General features: G+C 45.2%; 1 protein-coding gene across 1 annotated transcript; it reads right to left on the reverse strand.

The window, feature by feature from the left end:
* Nucleotides 1-3,286: 3,286 nt before the first annotated feature.
* Nucleotides 3,287-9,821, reverse strand: LOC311116468 (olfactory receptor 10A4-like; the record flags this gene model as incomplete). Its single annotated transcript, XM_084191549.1, has 6 exons — nt 3,287-3,431; nt 3,674-3,822; nt 4,277-4,480; nt 5,754-5,856; nt 8,590-8,767; nt 9,599-9,821. 6 exons carry the CDS (start codon nt 9,819-9,821, stop codon nt 3,287-3,289), a joined length of 1,002 nt encoding a protein of 333 aa, XP_084047675.1.
* Between the last annotated feature and the right edge of the window lie 6,741 nt (nt 9,822-16,562).

The raw sequence follows: 16,562 nt of genomic DNA on the forward strand, positions 1-16,562 counted from the left end.
TCCACATCGACGGGACCGCAGTGGAGAAGGTGGAAAGCTTCAAGTTCCTTGGGGTACACATCACCGACAAACTTAAATGGTCCACCCACGCAGACAGTGTGCTGAAGAAGGCGCAACAGAGCCTCTTCAACCTCAGGAGGCTGATGAAATTCGGCTTAGCACCTAAAACCCTCACAAACTTTTACAGATGCACAATTGAGAGCATCCTGTCGGGCTGTATCACCGCCTGGTATGGCAACTGCACTGCCCACAACCGCAGGGCTTTCCAGAGGGTGGTGCAATCTGCCGAACGCGTTACCGGAGGCAAACTACCCGCCCTCCAAGATACATACAGCACCCGATGTCACAGGAAGGCCAAAAAGATCATCAAGGACATCAACCACCCAAGCCACTGCCTGTTCACCCCGCTATCATCCAGAAGGCGAGGTCAGTACAGGTGCATCAAAGCTGGGACCGAGAGAATGAAAAACAGCTTCTATCTCAAGGCCATCAGACTGTTAAATAGCCATCACTAGCACATTAGAGGCTGCTGCTGCCTATTGAAATCACTGGCCACTTTAAGAAATGGAACACCAGTCACTTTAAAAATGTTTACATATCTTGCACTACTCATCTCATTTGTATATACTGCATTCTATTCTATAATATTCTACTGTATCTTAGTCCATGCCGCTCTGTCATTGCTTGTCCATATATGTATGTATTCTTAAATCCCATTCCTTACTAGTTTTGTGTGTATTGGGTACAGTTGAAGTCGGAAGTTTACATACACTTAGGTTGGAGTCATTAAAACTCGTTTTTCAACCACTCCACAAATTTCTTGTTAACAAACTATAGTTTTGGCAAGTTGGTTAGGACATCTACTTTGTGCATGACACAAGTAATTTTTCCAATAATTGTTTACAGACAGATTATTTCACTTATAATTCACTGTATCACAATTCCAGTGGGTCAGAAGTTTACATACACTAAGTTGACTGTGCCTTTAAACAGCTTGGAAAATTCCAGAAAATGATGTCATGGCTTTAGAAGCTTCTGATAGGCTAATTGACATAATTTGAGTCAATTGGAGGTGTACCTGTGGATGTATTTCAAGGCCTACCTTCAAACTCAGTGCCTCTTTGCTTGACATCATGGGAAAATCAAAAGAAATCCGCCAAAACATTGTAGACCTCCACAAATCTGGTTCCTCCTTGGGAGCAATTTCCAAACGCCTGAAGGTACCACGTTCATCTGTACAAACAATAGTACGCAAGTATAAACACCATGGGACCACGCAGCCATCATACCGCTCAGGAAGGAGATGCGTTCTGTCTCCTAGAGATGAACGTACTTTGGTGCGAAAAGTGCAAATCAATCCCAGAAAAACAGTGTAGTGTATGATGAATTATGACTTTGCTAATGTTTTCAAGTGGAACCTGAGAGGATGTTTATTCAGTTTCAGAGGGAGCCGTTTTAGAGTGACACCTCATAGAACAGAGGGAGTCTGTTTGTTGGAGACAGGTGATTGGACAGTAGAGGGAGCCACCCATATTTTTGTAAAGATTATAAGTATGGGCTAGAGACAAAGAACATTAGAACAGACTTATTCTTTTGGGACTCTGTTCTCCGGATGCTATAGACATCTGTAAACTTATGCTGAAATCTTGTGATATGAATAAAACTTATGATCAAAGCTCAGTATAAGCAGACTCCTTTGTTACAGCATAATTAGCCACATTAACTCGACACTACAACAGCAAAGGACCTTGTGAAGATGCTGGAGGAAACAGGTACAAAAGTATCTATATCCACAGTAAAACAAGTCCTATATCATAACCTGAAAGGCTGCTCAGCAAGGAAGAAGCCACTGCTCTAAAACCGCCATAAAAAAGCCAGACTACGGTTTGCAACTGCACATGGGGACAAAGATCGTAATTTTTTGAGAAATGTCCTCTGGTCTGATGAAACAAAAATATAACTGTTTTGCCATAATGATCATTATTATGTTTGGAGGAAAAAGTGGGATGCTTGCAAGCCAAAGAACACCATCCCAACCGTGAAACACGGGGGTGGCAGCATCATGCTGTGGGGGTGCTTTGCTGCAGGAGGGACTGGTGCACTTCACAAAATAGATGGCATCATGAGGAAGGAAAATAATGTGGATATATTGAAGCAACATCTCAAGACATCAGTCAGGAAGTTAAAGCTTGGTCGCAAATGGGTCTTCCAAATGGACAATGACCCCAAGCATACTTCCAAAGTTGTGGCAAAATGGCTTAAGGACAACAAAGTCAAGGTATTGGAGTGGCCATCACAAAGCCCTGACCTCAATCCTATAGAACATTTGTGGGCAGAACTGAAAAAGCGTGTGCGAGCAAGGAGGCCTACAAACCTGACTCAGTTACACCAGCTCTGTCAGGAGGAATCGGCCAAAATTCCCCCAACTTATTGTGGGAAACTTGTGGAAGGCTATCCGAAACGTTTCACCCAAGTTAAACAATTTAAAGGCAATCCTACCAAATACTAATTGAATGTATGTAAACTTCTGACCCACTGGGAATGTGATAAAATAAATAAAAGCTTAAATAAATCATTCTCTCTACTATTATTCTGACATTTCACATTCTTAAAATAAAGTGGTGATCCTAACTGACCTAAGACAGGGAATTTTTACTAGGATTAAATGTCAGGAATTGTGAAAAACTGAGTTTAAATGTATTTGGCTAAGGTGTATGTATTCCTCCGACTTCAACTGTATATGTTGTGAAATTGTTAGATATTACTGCACTGTCGGAGCTAGAAGCACAAGCATTTCGCTACACCCGCTATAACATCTGCTAAACACGTCTATGTGACAAATAAAATAATGAAATTTGATTTGATGTAAAGGTAGAGTGTAGCCTCCCCTGTTTATTAGACATTATCCATACTGGTTGAGAGTTAATCAGACAACACAAGTAACTGGCTTTTTTTTGTGATTAGATTCACTATTTGGTATGATACTACAAAAATACAAAGAAATACTATTTTCAGAATGTCGAGTGTCATTATATTAATTGAGAATAGTAATATCTAACGGCTATATAACCCTATTATAACCCTATACATTTTAGTATTTTAGCAGACGCTCTTATCCAGAGCGACTTACATGAGCAATTAGGGTTAAGTGCCTTGCTCAAGGGCACATTGACAGATTTTTCACCAAGTCGGCTTCGGGGATTAGAACCAGAGGCCTTTCAGTTACTGGCACAACACTCTAAACCACTAAGCTACCTGCCGCTCATAACCCCCAGCGTGTGGTATCTCATCCAGTGATAACAGCCACAGTGTTGGGTTTACTCGGTTCTGTCACGCTGTTCCTCCAGCCCTGTCTCCAGCGCCCCAGGATGGCTCTGATCTCCTTGGTCCTGAAGCAGTAGATGAACGGGTTGGCGACCGGGGGAAACAGGCTGTAGAGTAGAATAGGTACTTTAGAAGATGACTTTACTTTGTCAGTTGTCACAGAAACACTGAAATCTTTTTCCTTTTTTATCCCAACTCCTCCCGAGAAACACACACGCCGCCTGGAGCAGATTAAGGGGTTTAGGGATTTAAGGGGTTTGTTTATTGTCCATTTGATTGGAACGGAAATTAGTCTTGTGTCTTTTCCCCCAACCCCAGACCCAGCCTCTCTAACCTGTGGTCTACCTACCTGTAGACGAGGCTGAGGGCGATGCGGAGGTCAGGGGTCATTGTCAGGTTGGGGATGTAGGGAGTGGAGTAGACTACGAAGCGGGGGATGTAGTAAATAAGGATGACACATCCCTGAGTAACACAGGTAGAGAAGGTCTTCAGTCTGCCCTGGGTTAGAGAGAGGAGAAAGGAGGAGAAAAGCGTTCAGTGGGTTAGGAGAAAGGTTAGGGTCAGGACAGAGAGACGCAGTGGGTTAGGAGAAAGGTTAGGGTCAGGACAGAGAGACGCAGTGGGTTGGGAGAAAGGTTAGGGTCAGGACAGAGAGACGCAGTGGGTTAGGAGAAAGGTTAGGGTCAGGACAGAGAGACGCAGTGGGTTAGGAGAAAGGTTAGGGTCAGGACAGAGAGACGCAGTGGGTTAGGAGAAAGGTTAGGGTCAGGACAGAGAGACGCAGTGGGTTAGGAGAAAGGTTAGCGTCAGGACAGAGAGACGCAGTGGGTTAGGAGAAAGGTTAGGGTCAGGAGAGAGTAGTTAGAATTAGGGACACAGACAGGAATTAGGGACCCCCACCCCTCCTCCCACCAAGCGCACACCCCCACCCTCAACAACCCCTTTCTCTGACCTGTGCGTTGGCCATGCGCATCACGGTGATGATGATGCTGACGTAGGAGAAGATGATGAAGGAGAATGGGAGGAGGAGGACGAACATGGCCATCCCATAGGAGCTCTCGTGGATCGCCACCATGTTGGAGCAAGACAGCGAAGTCAGTGAAGCAGCATCACAGTAGGCATGGAGGATACGGTTGGGACCACAGAACGCCACTTTCTGGGAGATTAAAAACAAACAATGTCATTGTCAGTGAGTTGAAATGTAATTTAAAGGGCTTTTTACATCAGCAGCACGGAACCCGGGCCTAGATGCCAAACGTTTGAAGAATCAGGTTGGGTCCATAGAACGCTGCTTTCTGGGAGGTGAAGTTAGGAAAAGCTTAGAGGAGATATGGTGTCATTCTCAATCAATAAGATTTATTTATAGGCCTTTTTTACATCAGCAATGTCCTTTAAAACAGTAATCTAGATCACAAAGAGCAAACGGAATCAGTGTCAAGGAACAACTCCCCAGGAGGAGGACATTTGAGAGGAACCCGTCTTCAAGGCTCGTTGGCCCATCCTCCCCTGGCTTGCAGCATGTGTTTTACCTAGAAGTTCTGTACTTGGGCCCCAAAAATGCCTACATTTCTGTTCTAATTGAAACAAATTTTTTTGTGTGTGATAAAGACATGTCAATTTGATTAGTTGTGCTTTGGAGCTTTGTTTTGTGATGTGCTACCCTTGGTGAAGGCTATGCTGCCCTCTGGCTGCCAGGCCCACTGGATGGCTTTAGTTACAGTATCATCATTATACAGTGTATTATTATATAATCACAGAACTCTGGTGGAGTCTATGCTGCCCTCTACTGTAAAAAAATAAAAAATAAATAAAAAAATTGAAATAAAAAAAATCTTTAAAAAACTAAAAATAACAATATAAAATAAACTATTACAAATAAAATAAAAATTAAAAATTACAAATAATATTGTAAAGTGGTTATCCCACTGGCTATCATAAGGTGAATGCACCAATTTGTAAGTCGCTCTGGATAAGAGCGTCTGCTAAATGACGTAAATGTGAATGTACTGGCTGTAGTAACATTATTACCATATAGACAACGTCACGAAAAGGATGCGCGCATCGATGAGGCAGAGTTCCATGTGGTGTTGTGATTCTGAACAGTCAGATCCGTAGCAACAATGACCAGAAGCTGCCATGTGGGGAATCGTAGGTGGCCGGTTTCAGCTCATTGTATCTTGTTGTAAATACCATGTCTTGAGGTGTTTTGGACTCATGTCATGTCTATGCTAATGTGGCTGAAATTCGCTATCTAGCTATCCAACAACTGTAGCGATGTATTTGAGAGACAACAAGTGCTCGTTTATGTGCAATTAATTTGGAGACGAAATACAGTTTACATGTTGTCAACAATCTAGGCCAACCGTGTCTGTTTTGCCCCACAGTGGCACACTCGCTAAATAACCAACCCATCTGTATCATGACAGTACCCTGCTGAAGTCTATGGTGAGGATGACAGGTGCGACTTGGGCTGACATCCAGGAGAAGACTGTCAGACCACTCATAGTCCGGTTGGTCATCAACACAGGATATCTGGAGAGGAGAGAGCAGGGGATGGAGGGAGAGAGAGAGATGGAGAGAGGAGGGGATGGAGGGAGAGAGAGAGATGGAGAGAGGAGGGGATGGAGGGAGAGAGAGAGATGGAGAGAGGAAGATGGGGGGAGAGAGAGATGGAGAGAGGAAGATGGGGGAGAGAGAGAGATGGAGAGAGGAAGATGGGGGGAGAGAGAGAGATGGAGAGAGGAAGATGGGGGAGAGAGAGAGATGGAGAGAGGAAGATGGGGGGAGAGAGAGAGATGGAGAGAGGAAGATGGGGGGAGAGAGGGATGGAGAGAGCAGGGGATGGAGGGAGAGAGAGAGATGGAGAGAGGAAGATGGGGGGAGAGAGAGAGATGGAGAGAGGAAGATGGGGGGAGAGAGAGGGATGGAGAGAGGAAGATGGGGGGAGAGAGAGGGATGGAGAGAGGAAGATGGGGGGAGAGAGAGAGATGGAGAGAGGAAGATGGGGGGAGAGAGGGAGATGGAGAGAGCAGGGGATGGAGGGAGAGAGAGAGATGGAGAGAGGAAGATGGGGGGAGAGAGAGAGATGGAGAGAGGAAGATGGGGGGAGAGAGAGGGATGGAGAGAGGAAGATGGGGGGAGAGAGAGGGATGGAGAGAGGAAGATGGGGGGAGAGAGAGAGATGGAGAGAGGAAGATGGGGGGAGAGAGAGAGATGGAGAGAGGAAGATGGGGGGAGAGAGAGAGATGGAGAGAGGAAGATGGGGGGAGAGAGAGAGATGGAGAGAGGAAGATGGGGGGAGAGAGGGAGATGGAGAGAGGAAGATGGGGGGAGAGAGAGAGATGGAGAGAGGAAGATGGGGGAGAGAGAGAGATGGAGAGAGGAAGATGGGGGGAGAGAGAGGGATGGAGAGAGGAAGATGGGGGGAGAGAGAGGGATGGAGAGAGGAAGATGGGGGAGAGAGAGAGATGGAGAGAGGAAGATGGGGGGAGAGAGAGAGATGGAGAGAGGAAGATGGGGGAGAGAGAGAGATGGAGAGAGGAAGATGGGGGGAGAGAGGGAGATGGAGAGAGGAAGATGGGGGGAGAGAGAGAGATGGAGAGAGGAAGATGGGGGGAGAGAGGGAGATGGAGAGAGGAAGATGGGGGGAGAGAGAGAGATGGAGAGAGGAAGATGGGGGGAGAGAGAGAGATGGAGAGAGGAAGATGGGGGAGAGAGAGAGATGGAGAGAGGAAGATGGGGGGAGAGAGAGATGGAGAGAGGAAGATGGGGGGAGAGAGAGAGATGGAGAGAGGAAGATGGGGGAGAGAGAGAGATGGGGGGAGAGAGAGAGATGGAGAGAGGGAGATGGGGGGAGAGAGAGAGATGGAGAGAGGAAGATGGGGGGAGAGAGAGAGGGAGAGAGGAAGATGGGGGAGAGAGAGGGATGGAGAGAGGAAGATGGGGGGAGAGAGAGATGGAGAGAGGAAGATGGGGGGAGAGAGGGAGATGGAGAGAGGAAGATGGGGGAGAGAGAGAGATGGAGAGAGGAAGATGGGGGAGAGAGAGAGATGGAGAGAGGAAGATGGGGGGAGAGAGAGAGATGGAGAGAGGAAGATGGGGGAGAGAGAGGGATGGAGAGAGGAAGATGGGGGGAGAGAGAGAGATGGAGAGAGGAAGATGGGGGAGAGAGAGATGGAGGGAGGAAGATGGGGGGAGAGAGAGAGATGGAGAGAGGAAGATGGGGGAGAGAGAGAGATGGAGAGAGGAAGATGGGGGGAGAGAGAGAGATGGAGAGAGGAAGATGGGGGAGAGAGAGAGATGGGGGGAGAGAGAGAGATGGAGAGAGGGAGATGGGGGGAGAGAGAGAGATGGAGAGAGGAAGATGGGGGGAGAGAGAGAGGGAGAGAGGAAGATGGGGGAGAGAGAGGGATGGAGAGAGGAAGATGGGGGGAGAGAGAGATGGAGAGAGGAAGATGGGGGGAGAGAGGGAGATGGAGAGAGGAAGATGGGGGAGAGAGAGAGATGGAGAGAGGAAGATGGGGGAGAGAGAGAGATGGAGAGAGGAAGATGGGGGGAGAGAGAGAGATGGAGAGAGGAAGATGGGGGAGAGAGAGAGATGGAGAGAGGAAGATGGGGGAAAGAGAGAGATGGAGAGAGGAAGATGGGGGAGAGAGAGAGATCGAGAGAGGAAGATGGGGGAGAGAGAGAGATGGAGAGAGGGGAGAGGACCAAAACAAGAATGAATCCCTCCCAAGACACTTGTATGTATTTTTCATCAATCACATCATAACGCATATTATTGAGATGATGTTGATGTTGTTGTTGTTACCTGAGAGGGTAGCAGATAGCCAGGTACTGGTCCATAGCCATGGTTGTCATGATGAGAGTGTTAGGGTTAGGGTTAGGTAGATCTATGTTACCTGAGAGGGTGACAGATAGCCAGGTACCGGTCCATAGCCATGGTTGTCATGATGAGAGTGTTAGGGTTAGGGTTAGGTAGATCTATGTTACCTGAGAGGGTGACAGATAGCCAGGTACCGGTCCATAGCCATGGTTGTCATGATGAGAGAGTTAAGGTTAGGGTTAGGTAGATCTATGTTACCTGAGAGGGTGACAGATAGCCAGGTACCGGTCCATAGCCATGGTTGTCATGATGAGAGAGTTAAGGTTAGGGTTAGGTAGATCTATGTTACCTGAGAGGGTGACAGATAGCCAGGTACCGGTCCATAGCCATGGTTGTCATGATGAGAGAGTTAAGGTTAGGGTTAGGTAGATCTATGTTACCTGAGAGGGTGACAGATAGCCAGGTACCGGTCCATAGCCATGGTTGTCATGATGAGAGAGTTGAGCGTTCCAAAGTAGTGGATCATTTGTTCCTGGAACAGACAGGTATGGAAGGAGATCGTCCCATCGTCCCACCACCACCGAGCTATCACCTTGGGAAGGGCCACTGTGGCAAAACCTGGAGAGGAGAGGAGAGGGGAGGAGAGGATAGGAGAGGAGAGGAGAGGAGAGGAGAGGAGAGGAGAGGAGAGGAGAGGAGAGGAGAGGAGAGGAGAGGAGAGGAGACCACGTTAGACTATTGAGACAGACAGGTATGGACGGAGATCCTCCCGTTGTCCCACCAGTATTGGGCTATCACCGTGGAAACACTCTCCCTATGGAAACACTCTGGGTCACTAGCCTCTCTCTAAGAGGGAAATTAGACACATTCACCCTGTTTAAATACTCATCCTTTCTTGGATGGAAGTAATCACTGATTGATAACAGATTTGTACATGACTGTGTTGTCAGAGAGGTACTCTCCACATGATTAAAGAAGGAGGGAGGTATGGGGACCCATTTTAACGTGAGACTCTTTCTCTCATGACCTCTCCTCTCTCACTGATGTCTGTGCTCAGCCAGACACATAGAAACTCCCTCAGCGGTCACATTGGGGAAGAAAAGAGTGAGAGAGAGAACACATTTGAACAGAACACACATTCTAACACAACTCCTTCATCAGACAGAACCAGGCTGAGCATCTTACCTATATCTGACAGAACCAGGCTGAGCATCTTATATATATCTGACAGAGCCAGGCTGAGCATCTTACCTATATCTGACAGAGCCAGGCTGAGCATCTTACCTATATCTGACAGAGCCAGGCTGAGTATCTTACCTATATCTGACAGAGCCAGGCTGAGCATCTTACCTATATCTGACAGAGCCAGGCTGAGCATCTTACCTATATCTGACAGAGCCAGGCTGAGTATCTTACCTATATCTGACAGAGCCAGGCTGAGCATCTTACCTATATCTGACAGAGCCAGGCTGAGCATGATGATGTACATGGGTTTCTGCAGGTTGCGCTCCAGGGCAAACAGCACCACCAGCAGGAAGTTCCCCACCACCGTGGTCACATAGATAAAGCAGAACAACCAGGCCACCAGCTGGTAGAAGGATGGATGGAGCCCCGGGAAGCCCACGATCACAAACTCTGACACACGTGTGTAGTTCTCATCCACGTCAAACATTCTGTACTGGGGAAGGTGGGGGGAGGTAGGAGAGACATCATCAGAGAGATAGAGACACTAAAGCCTGTCCTGAAATGGTTAATTACTCAACTAAAATAGTTTCAGCTGCAGGAGAGAGGGAGAGGTGGAGAGAAGATGTTGAAGACCCTGTATGATCTCTCTCTCCCTCCATCCTTACCCCCACATAGCTCAGGTTTGATTCCCACGGGGGGCCAGTATAAATAAAAAATGTATGCACTAACTTTAAGTTGCTCTGGATAAGAGCGTCTGCTAAATGACTAAAATGTTTAAAAAAAATTACAGACATGAAGTTACACAAATATAAAGAGAGAGATCCTGAAGAGGCTACATCTTTCCATCCTTACCTCCCTCCCAATCAGCGCCCCCGGAGGTGTGTGGCGTGTCCCGCTCTGTACCTCCCAACTTTATACCCAGCATGCCCTCTGACAGGACAGCCAACAGCCAATCAGAAACCTCCACTCTGCCGATGTCACTGTTGTCACTCCACTCATGTCTGTCACAGAGAATTTCATCCCCTTGCCATCCCTCTGTAGTGCTGTGCAAGTACACTCTAACGAACAGATCACTTCCTTGTAAGGATTATAAAGATGGTGTAATGTGAACGTTTGACATTTTAGTCATTTAGCGGACGCTCTTATCCAGAGGCGACTTACAGTTAGTGAGTGCATACATTTTCGTGCAGTCCCCAACCGCTGCTGCTCTCCCTGCTACATTGGTGGCAGAGGTGGGATCACTCCAGTAGTCTCAGGAAGCATTAGAGAATCGTGCAGTTGTACGTGTTTTGGGGCTTGGTGCACAACGACGCCTAAAGGGCCAACCCTCGGTTCAAACAACAACGAAGTGGCCACCCCGCCACTCATGCAAAAAATACAAATTAATTACTTAAAAATCATACAATGTGATTTTCTGGATTTTTGTTTTAGATTCCGTCTCTCACAGTTGAAGTGTACCTATGATAAAAATTACAGACCTCTACATGCTTTGTAAGTAGGAAAACCTGCAAAATCGGCAGTGTATCAAATACTTGTTCTCCCCACTGTAAATGATGGTGCATTGTGGGAAGGTTTTGTGGGCTAGGAAAGAATGGCTGTATTTCGAATGGTACTGTAATTGCATCCCACAGAATACAGTACCATACCGTATTTTTGGAGCACCAAAAACCTTTTCACCACTAGTGGGTGCATGGTGTTGTTGTTTCTGGCTCATTAACATATTTTGAGGCGTGCCTTGTAAGAGGCTATATATTTTTTTTCACCCATAAAGTGAGAATTTAACTGGTATGTGGTAGTAATGCCGCATCAATTAAAAAGGGGACAGATTGGAGTGGCAGCAAGTCTTAAATGGCTGTTCGTTTTGGTCTGTTTTGCCCTGTAGTCACTGCCAGTTTGGAAGCCTTTGGAAGTGCAAGTGATATAGCATAGAACAGCAAATATTCATTAATATGTCGTATGTGTGAACACATTACCTAGCAGCCAACCTGCTTGCACCAATCCCATGTAAGTTACTGTGAAATACAAACCCCAACCTCTCTCAATGAATTTCATTCGTTCAATCGATGTATAGTATACCTACCATTGACACATCACTTCCTGTCGGGAAGCAGGAAGCAGGAAACAGGAATTAGAAAATTAAGCAGTGATTCAGTCAAGGGGCCAGGGTTCCGGTCTAGAAGCACGGTTTTGACTGCTTCTACAGTTTTGCTTCGGTACTGCAGTTTAACTGATGTCCGGCCCAAAAAGACAATATCCGCAGACGGCCACATACAAAGGTCAGATTTGAAAATTCCTAATAAGATACTTTAGCCATCACCTTTGTGCACAAAACATCCATTGAATTATTCAAATAATTGTCGCTGAGGCCGATATTTTTCTATCACAGCCGAAGACATTAACATTTTATATTCATCCAATGTCTGCCATGTTTTTGGACGACGTGATGACGTCACTGCCCCTGCTCCTCCCCTAGCGCGCATGTGATGCTGGTCCGTATAAAGCAGATGCAAGCCGGATGCTCCCGAGTGGCGCAGTGGTCTGAGGCACTGCATCTCAGCTTTAGAGGCGTGACCACAGACCCTGGTTCGATTGGTTGATTGGCGGTCCCATAGGGCGGCGCACAATTGGCCCAGCGTCGTCCGGGTTTGGCCGGTGTAGGCCGCCATTGTAAATAAGAATTTGTTCTTAACTGATTTGCCTAGTTAAATAAAGGTTAAACAGAAAAATATAGTCTGTGAACGTGAGTAGATTGTCCGTGCTACGGTGTTGTATACTTCTAAACTTTTATTTGAAGTTTTAAACAAATAACTAGATTTCACCTCGTTCCTATAGGCCACATTTACACAAGGAAACTGTCCATATCAGATTTTGCATATCATTTATGAGTTGGCCCCACATATTTATAAATGACCGAGCAAGATGTCCTTAGTGATTGAACTATCTCGTGAATTTGTATCCAAGTGAGCGGACACGTAAGGCAATTGCCTGATGCCCCCCAAATTACCCTTGGTGCCTGATCCCATACCCTATAATTCTGTATATCTTTGTGACTAATTTCTATGCAGGTAGACCAGAGAAGCCACATCCCTGATTGGCAGATGACTGGCAACCCTGATTAGAAGCACATTCTGCTCATCTGTTCTTTACAAATACTGTTTTGAATTTAAATATCATTGTACCTAGACACTGAAGAAGGCTGCAAAGCCGAAACGTCTGTGTCGCAATCCCTGATGCAGTGAAAATAATTAAAAACATCAAGTAAGCTTTATGCTAAATGTTATTTATTTTAAATTATTTAAAACGTGACAAGTGCGCAAAGAACGGGTCGAGAAGAAGGTCAGTTGTGCAAAATTGACACATCCAACCGATGAACGCAGGAGAACTATAGTGTCTTGCTCTACGCCAGGGTTCTTCAATTCCGGTCCTGGAGGGCCGAAACACTTCTGTTTTTTATTTCTACCTGGTAGTTAATTGCACTCACCTGGTGTCGCAGGTCTGAATTAGCCCCTGATTAGAAGGAGAGGATGAAAAACAGAGGTGTTTCAGCCCTCCAGGACCGGAATTGAAGAACCCTGCTCTACACCATCGGAGTTAAAATGGAGTGAAGTTGGAGGTAGGAGTTGACGAGGTAGGAAAACCCCAAGGTGTCCTCCCTTTGCCTTCTTGTCTAGACCTATCAAATCCCCCTGTCCTCACCGGGACAGTTATTTTGTATTTCTTCCATTTGCGAATAATCGCACCAACTGTTGTCTCCTTCTCACCAAGCTGCTTGGCGATGGTCTTGTAGCCCATTCCAGCCTTGTGTAAGTCTACAATCTTGTCCCTGACATCTTTGGAGAGCTCTTTGGTCTTGGCCATGGTGGAGAGTTTGGAATCTGATTGATTGATTGCTTCTGTGGACAGGTGTCTTTTATACAGGTAACAAACTGAGATTAGGAGCACTCCCTTTAAGAGTGTGCTCCTAATCTCAGCTCATTACCTGTATAAAAGACACCTGGGAGCCAGAAATCTTTCTGATTGAGAGGGGGTCAAATACTTATTTCCCTCATTAAAATGCAAATCAATTTATAACATTTTTGACATGCGTTTTTCTGGATTTTGTTGTTGTTATTCTGTCTCTCACTGTTCAAATAAACCTACCACTAAAATTATAGACTGATCATTTCTTTGTCAGTGGGCAAACGTACAAAATCAGCAGGGGATCAAATACTTTTTTCCCTCACTGTATGTAGTTTGCTAGCTAGCGTTTGCTAGCTAGCTAGCCCAGTGTTGGCTAGCTAGCTAACTGTAGCTAGCTAGCACAACATTGACTATTCTCGGACGCTATTTACGTGAAGTCTAAGTAAATTAATTTGCTTTTTTTTTTTTTTTACTGATCATTGTTTCCCAACTCCAGTCCTGGAATATCCCCAACAGGACACATTTTTATTAAAGCCCCAGACAAGTACACCTGATTCAACTTGTCAACTAATCATCAAGCCCTCGATGAGTTGAATCAGATATTTTTGTCCGTGGCTACAACAAACATGTGTACTGTTTAAATCTGTTTAAATCAGTATTTAAATACAGTAACTTGCGTACCAATGAGCTGCCTGTAAGTTACTGGTAACCTCTTTTCACTGCAACCTTTTCAAGATGGCAGCAAGCATGTCTTTTTCTCTGATCAGTGGTTGTAGTTGAAAAGCTTTTTTGTGGATTTTTTTGTCTCCTTTTACCTTTGTTTCATCTGGCTGTGAACACAGTGGACAATAGTGCATTATAGAATACAGAGTTTTTAAGGAGACATAAAAAACTGGTCTGTTGAACCTTTTGAGGCCTACTTGGATATACCTGGGCACCCTGCTCTGCACTGGGGCATTATCTGAGCAGACACCTTCCTCCTGTTATATACCTGGGCACCCTGCTCTGCACTGGGGCATTATCTGAGCAGACACCTGCCTAATGCTGCTTTCATCCTTCCACTTGACATTGCGCCTTGGATGTTTTTGGACTATTGCCAAACTTAAACTCCGCTTGGTTTAGCAACCAGTTGAGCAGACAGCCATTTTGCACTGTTTCGCTATGGTTTTAGTCATCAATCTAGCAAAAGGGCAATATTTTATGAATGTAGTAGCGTTTCACCCCTAGAAAGCTATGACCTTTCACCTGGAATTGTTTATTTATGTCTGAGAAAAAAACATGAATATGTACACCATAAAAGTATAATACACCATATACAAATAGGATGGTATGATAAAAATAATAATAATAATTGTGAATGAATAAGCCTTTTTATACTTTATAATATCCATATACATGTACAGTATAGTTATAATCTGTTTTAGGAACATCTACACAAAATATTTCATCTTCTTTATTACTTTACCAAACATATCATGACATTAGTGATAGTCAAAATATGTTACATTTGTGAACGTCTAATCAACATTTGGGCCATTTTAAAGGGACAAAGGGAGAAGCGCTATGTAAAGGGGTCCATTTTGTTGTTATGCAATGTGTCTGCCTCCAACGTAAAACAAATGTTTGACTTCTACACAAAAGTATCTTTTTTAGGTTTAAGGAAGTGTGTAGGTCGCATTCTTTATCATAGAGCTATGAAAGTTATGTATTTAGATCCGCCTGCTCGAGACAAATTCAGCGATTGCTTTGCCATGTCTGTGCCGTGAAGCAGTCCAGCTGGATAAATGTTTTTCTAAGGACTGCCCCTTTGATGTAATTTTGCAGTGAAGTGATATAAATGGATGTAATGATGCAACCGACCACCAGAGGGAGGCAAATACATGTTTATTCGACGTTGACCTGGTCCTAGGAAGGTCTGGATGTTTGTTTTCTGACTTCTAAAACGGTGGGTAATCAATAAAATAAGTAATGCAAACATATAGATACATTTAAAAGTAATTCTAATGCCCTATTTCAGGGACTGTCCGTTTTTAGAGGTTTTGTGTTCCTTACTTAGATTGTTTTCAATAAAAATGGTTAAAACTAAACAAAAATAACTTCTTAGCAAAGAGCAATTTCTCAAGCAAGAATTTAGCTAGGACTGTCTGGGAATGGTCTGAGTGGGGAGGGGAAAACAGAAAACTAGCTGTTATTGGCAATGAGGTTTGGAACTCTCTTTCTTATTGGTCTATACACTAATTTACCACCTGGTGATGTCACCAAGCAAGCCAAAACTCCATCCCACCAACACAGGCTAAGATTTCAGGCGGTCTTTTCAAAAAGCTTAAGAGACTTTAGACTACTTGGATTTACTATTTTTGACTCTCCCTTAGCCTCCCTCCTGGCTTTCCACCGGCCTGTACATCCCCCTCCAAGGTGCTTCTCTTCTGGCTATCGTACTGGTAACACGGCCTCCATTGCGTTATTGTTTTGATGGGCCCCAGCATTTAATTGCATTGAGTAAGTCACAGCTCTCTCCTTGCTGTTGTTATGCTGGCGAGTTTTGTGCCTTGGTTGTGTTTATTGTGGGTCCTAGTCGTGGCTGAACGATGACATGAATAACATACAGCTGGCGGGTTATACACTGTATCGGCAGGATAGAACGGCAGCCTCGGGTAAGACAAGGGGTGGCGGTCTATGTATATTTGTAAACAACAGCTGATGCACGATATCTAAGGAAGTCTCGAGGTTTTGCTCGCCTGAGGTAGAGTTTCTCATGATAAGCTGTAGACCACACTATCTACCAAGAGAGTTTTCATCTGTATTCTTCGTAGCTGTCTATTTACCACCACAAACCGATGCTGGCACTAAGACCGCACTCAATTAACTGTATACGGCCATAAGCAAACAGGAAAACGCTCATCCAGAGGCGGCGCTCCTAGTGGCCGGGGACTTTAATGTGTTTTACCTAATCCGTTTTACCTCATTTCTACCAGCATGTCAAATGTGCAACCAGAGGGAAAAGAACTCTAGACCACCTTTACTCCACACACAGAGACACGAACAAAGCTCTCCCTCGCCCCCATTTGGAAAATCTGACCATAACTCTATCCTCCTGATTCCTGCTTACAAGCAAAAACTAAAGCAGGAAGCACCAGTGACTTGGTCAATAAAAAAGTGGTCAGATGAAGCAGAGGCTAAGCTACAGGACTGTTTTGCTAGCACAGACTGGAACATGTTCCGGGATTCTTCCGATGGCATTGAGGAGTACACCATATCAGTCACTGGCCTCATCAATAAGTGCATTGATGACGTCATCCCCACAGTGACTGTACGTACATACCCCAAC

The sequence above is a fragment of the Coregonus lavaretus genome (assembly GCF_964263955.1).
Source record: "Coregonus lavaretus genome assembly, contig: HAP1_SCAFFOLD_266, whole genome shotgun sequence".
NCBI lineage: Eukaryota > Metazoa > Chordata > Actinopteri > Salmoniformes > Salmonidae > Coregonus > Coregonus lavaretus.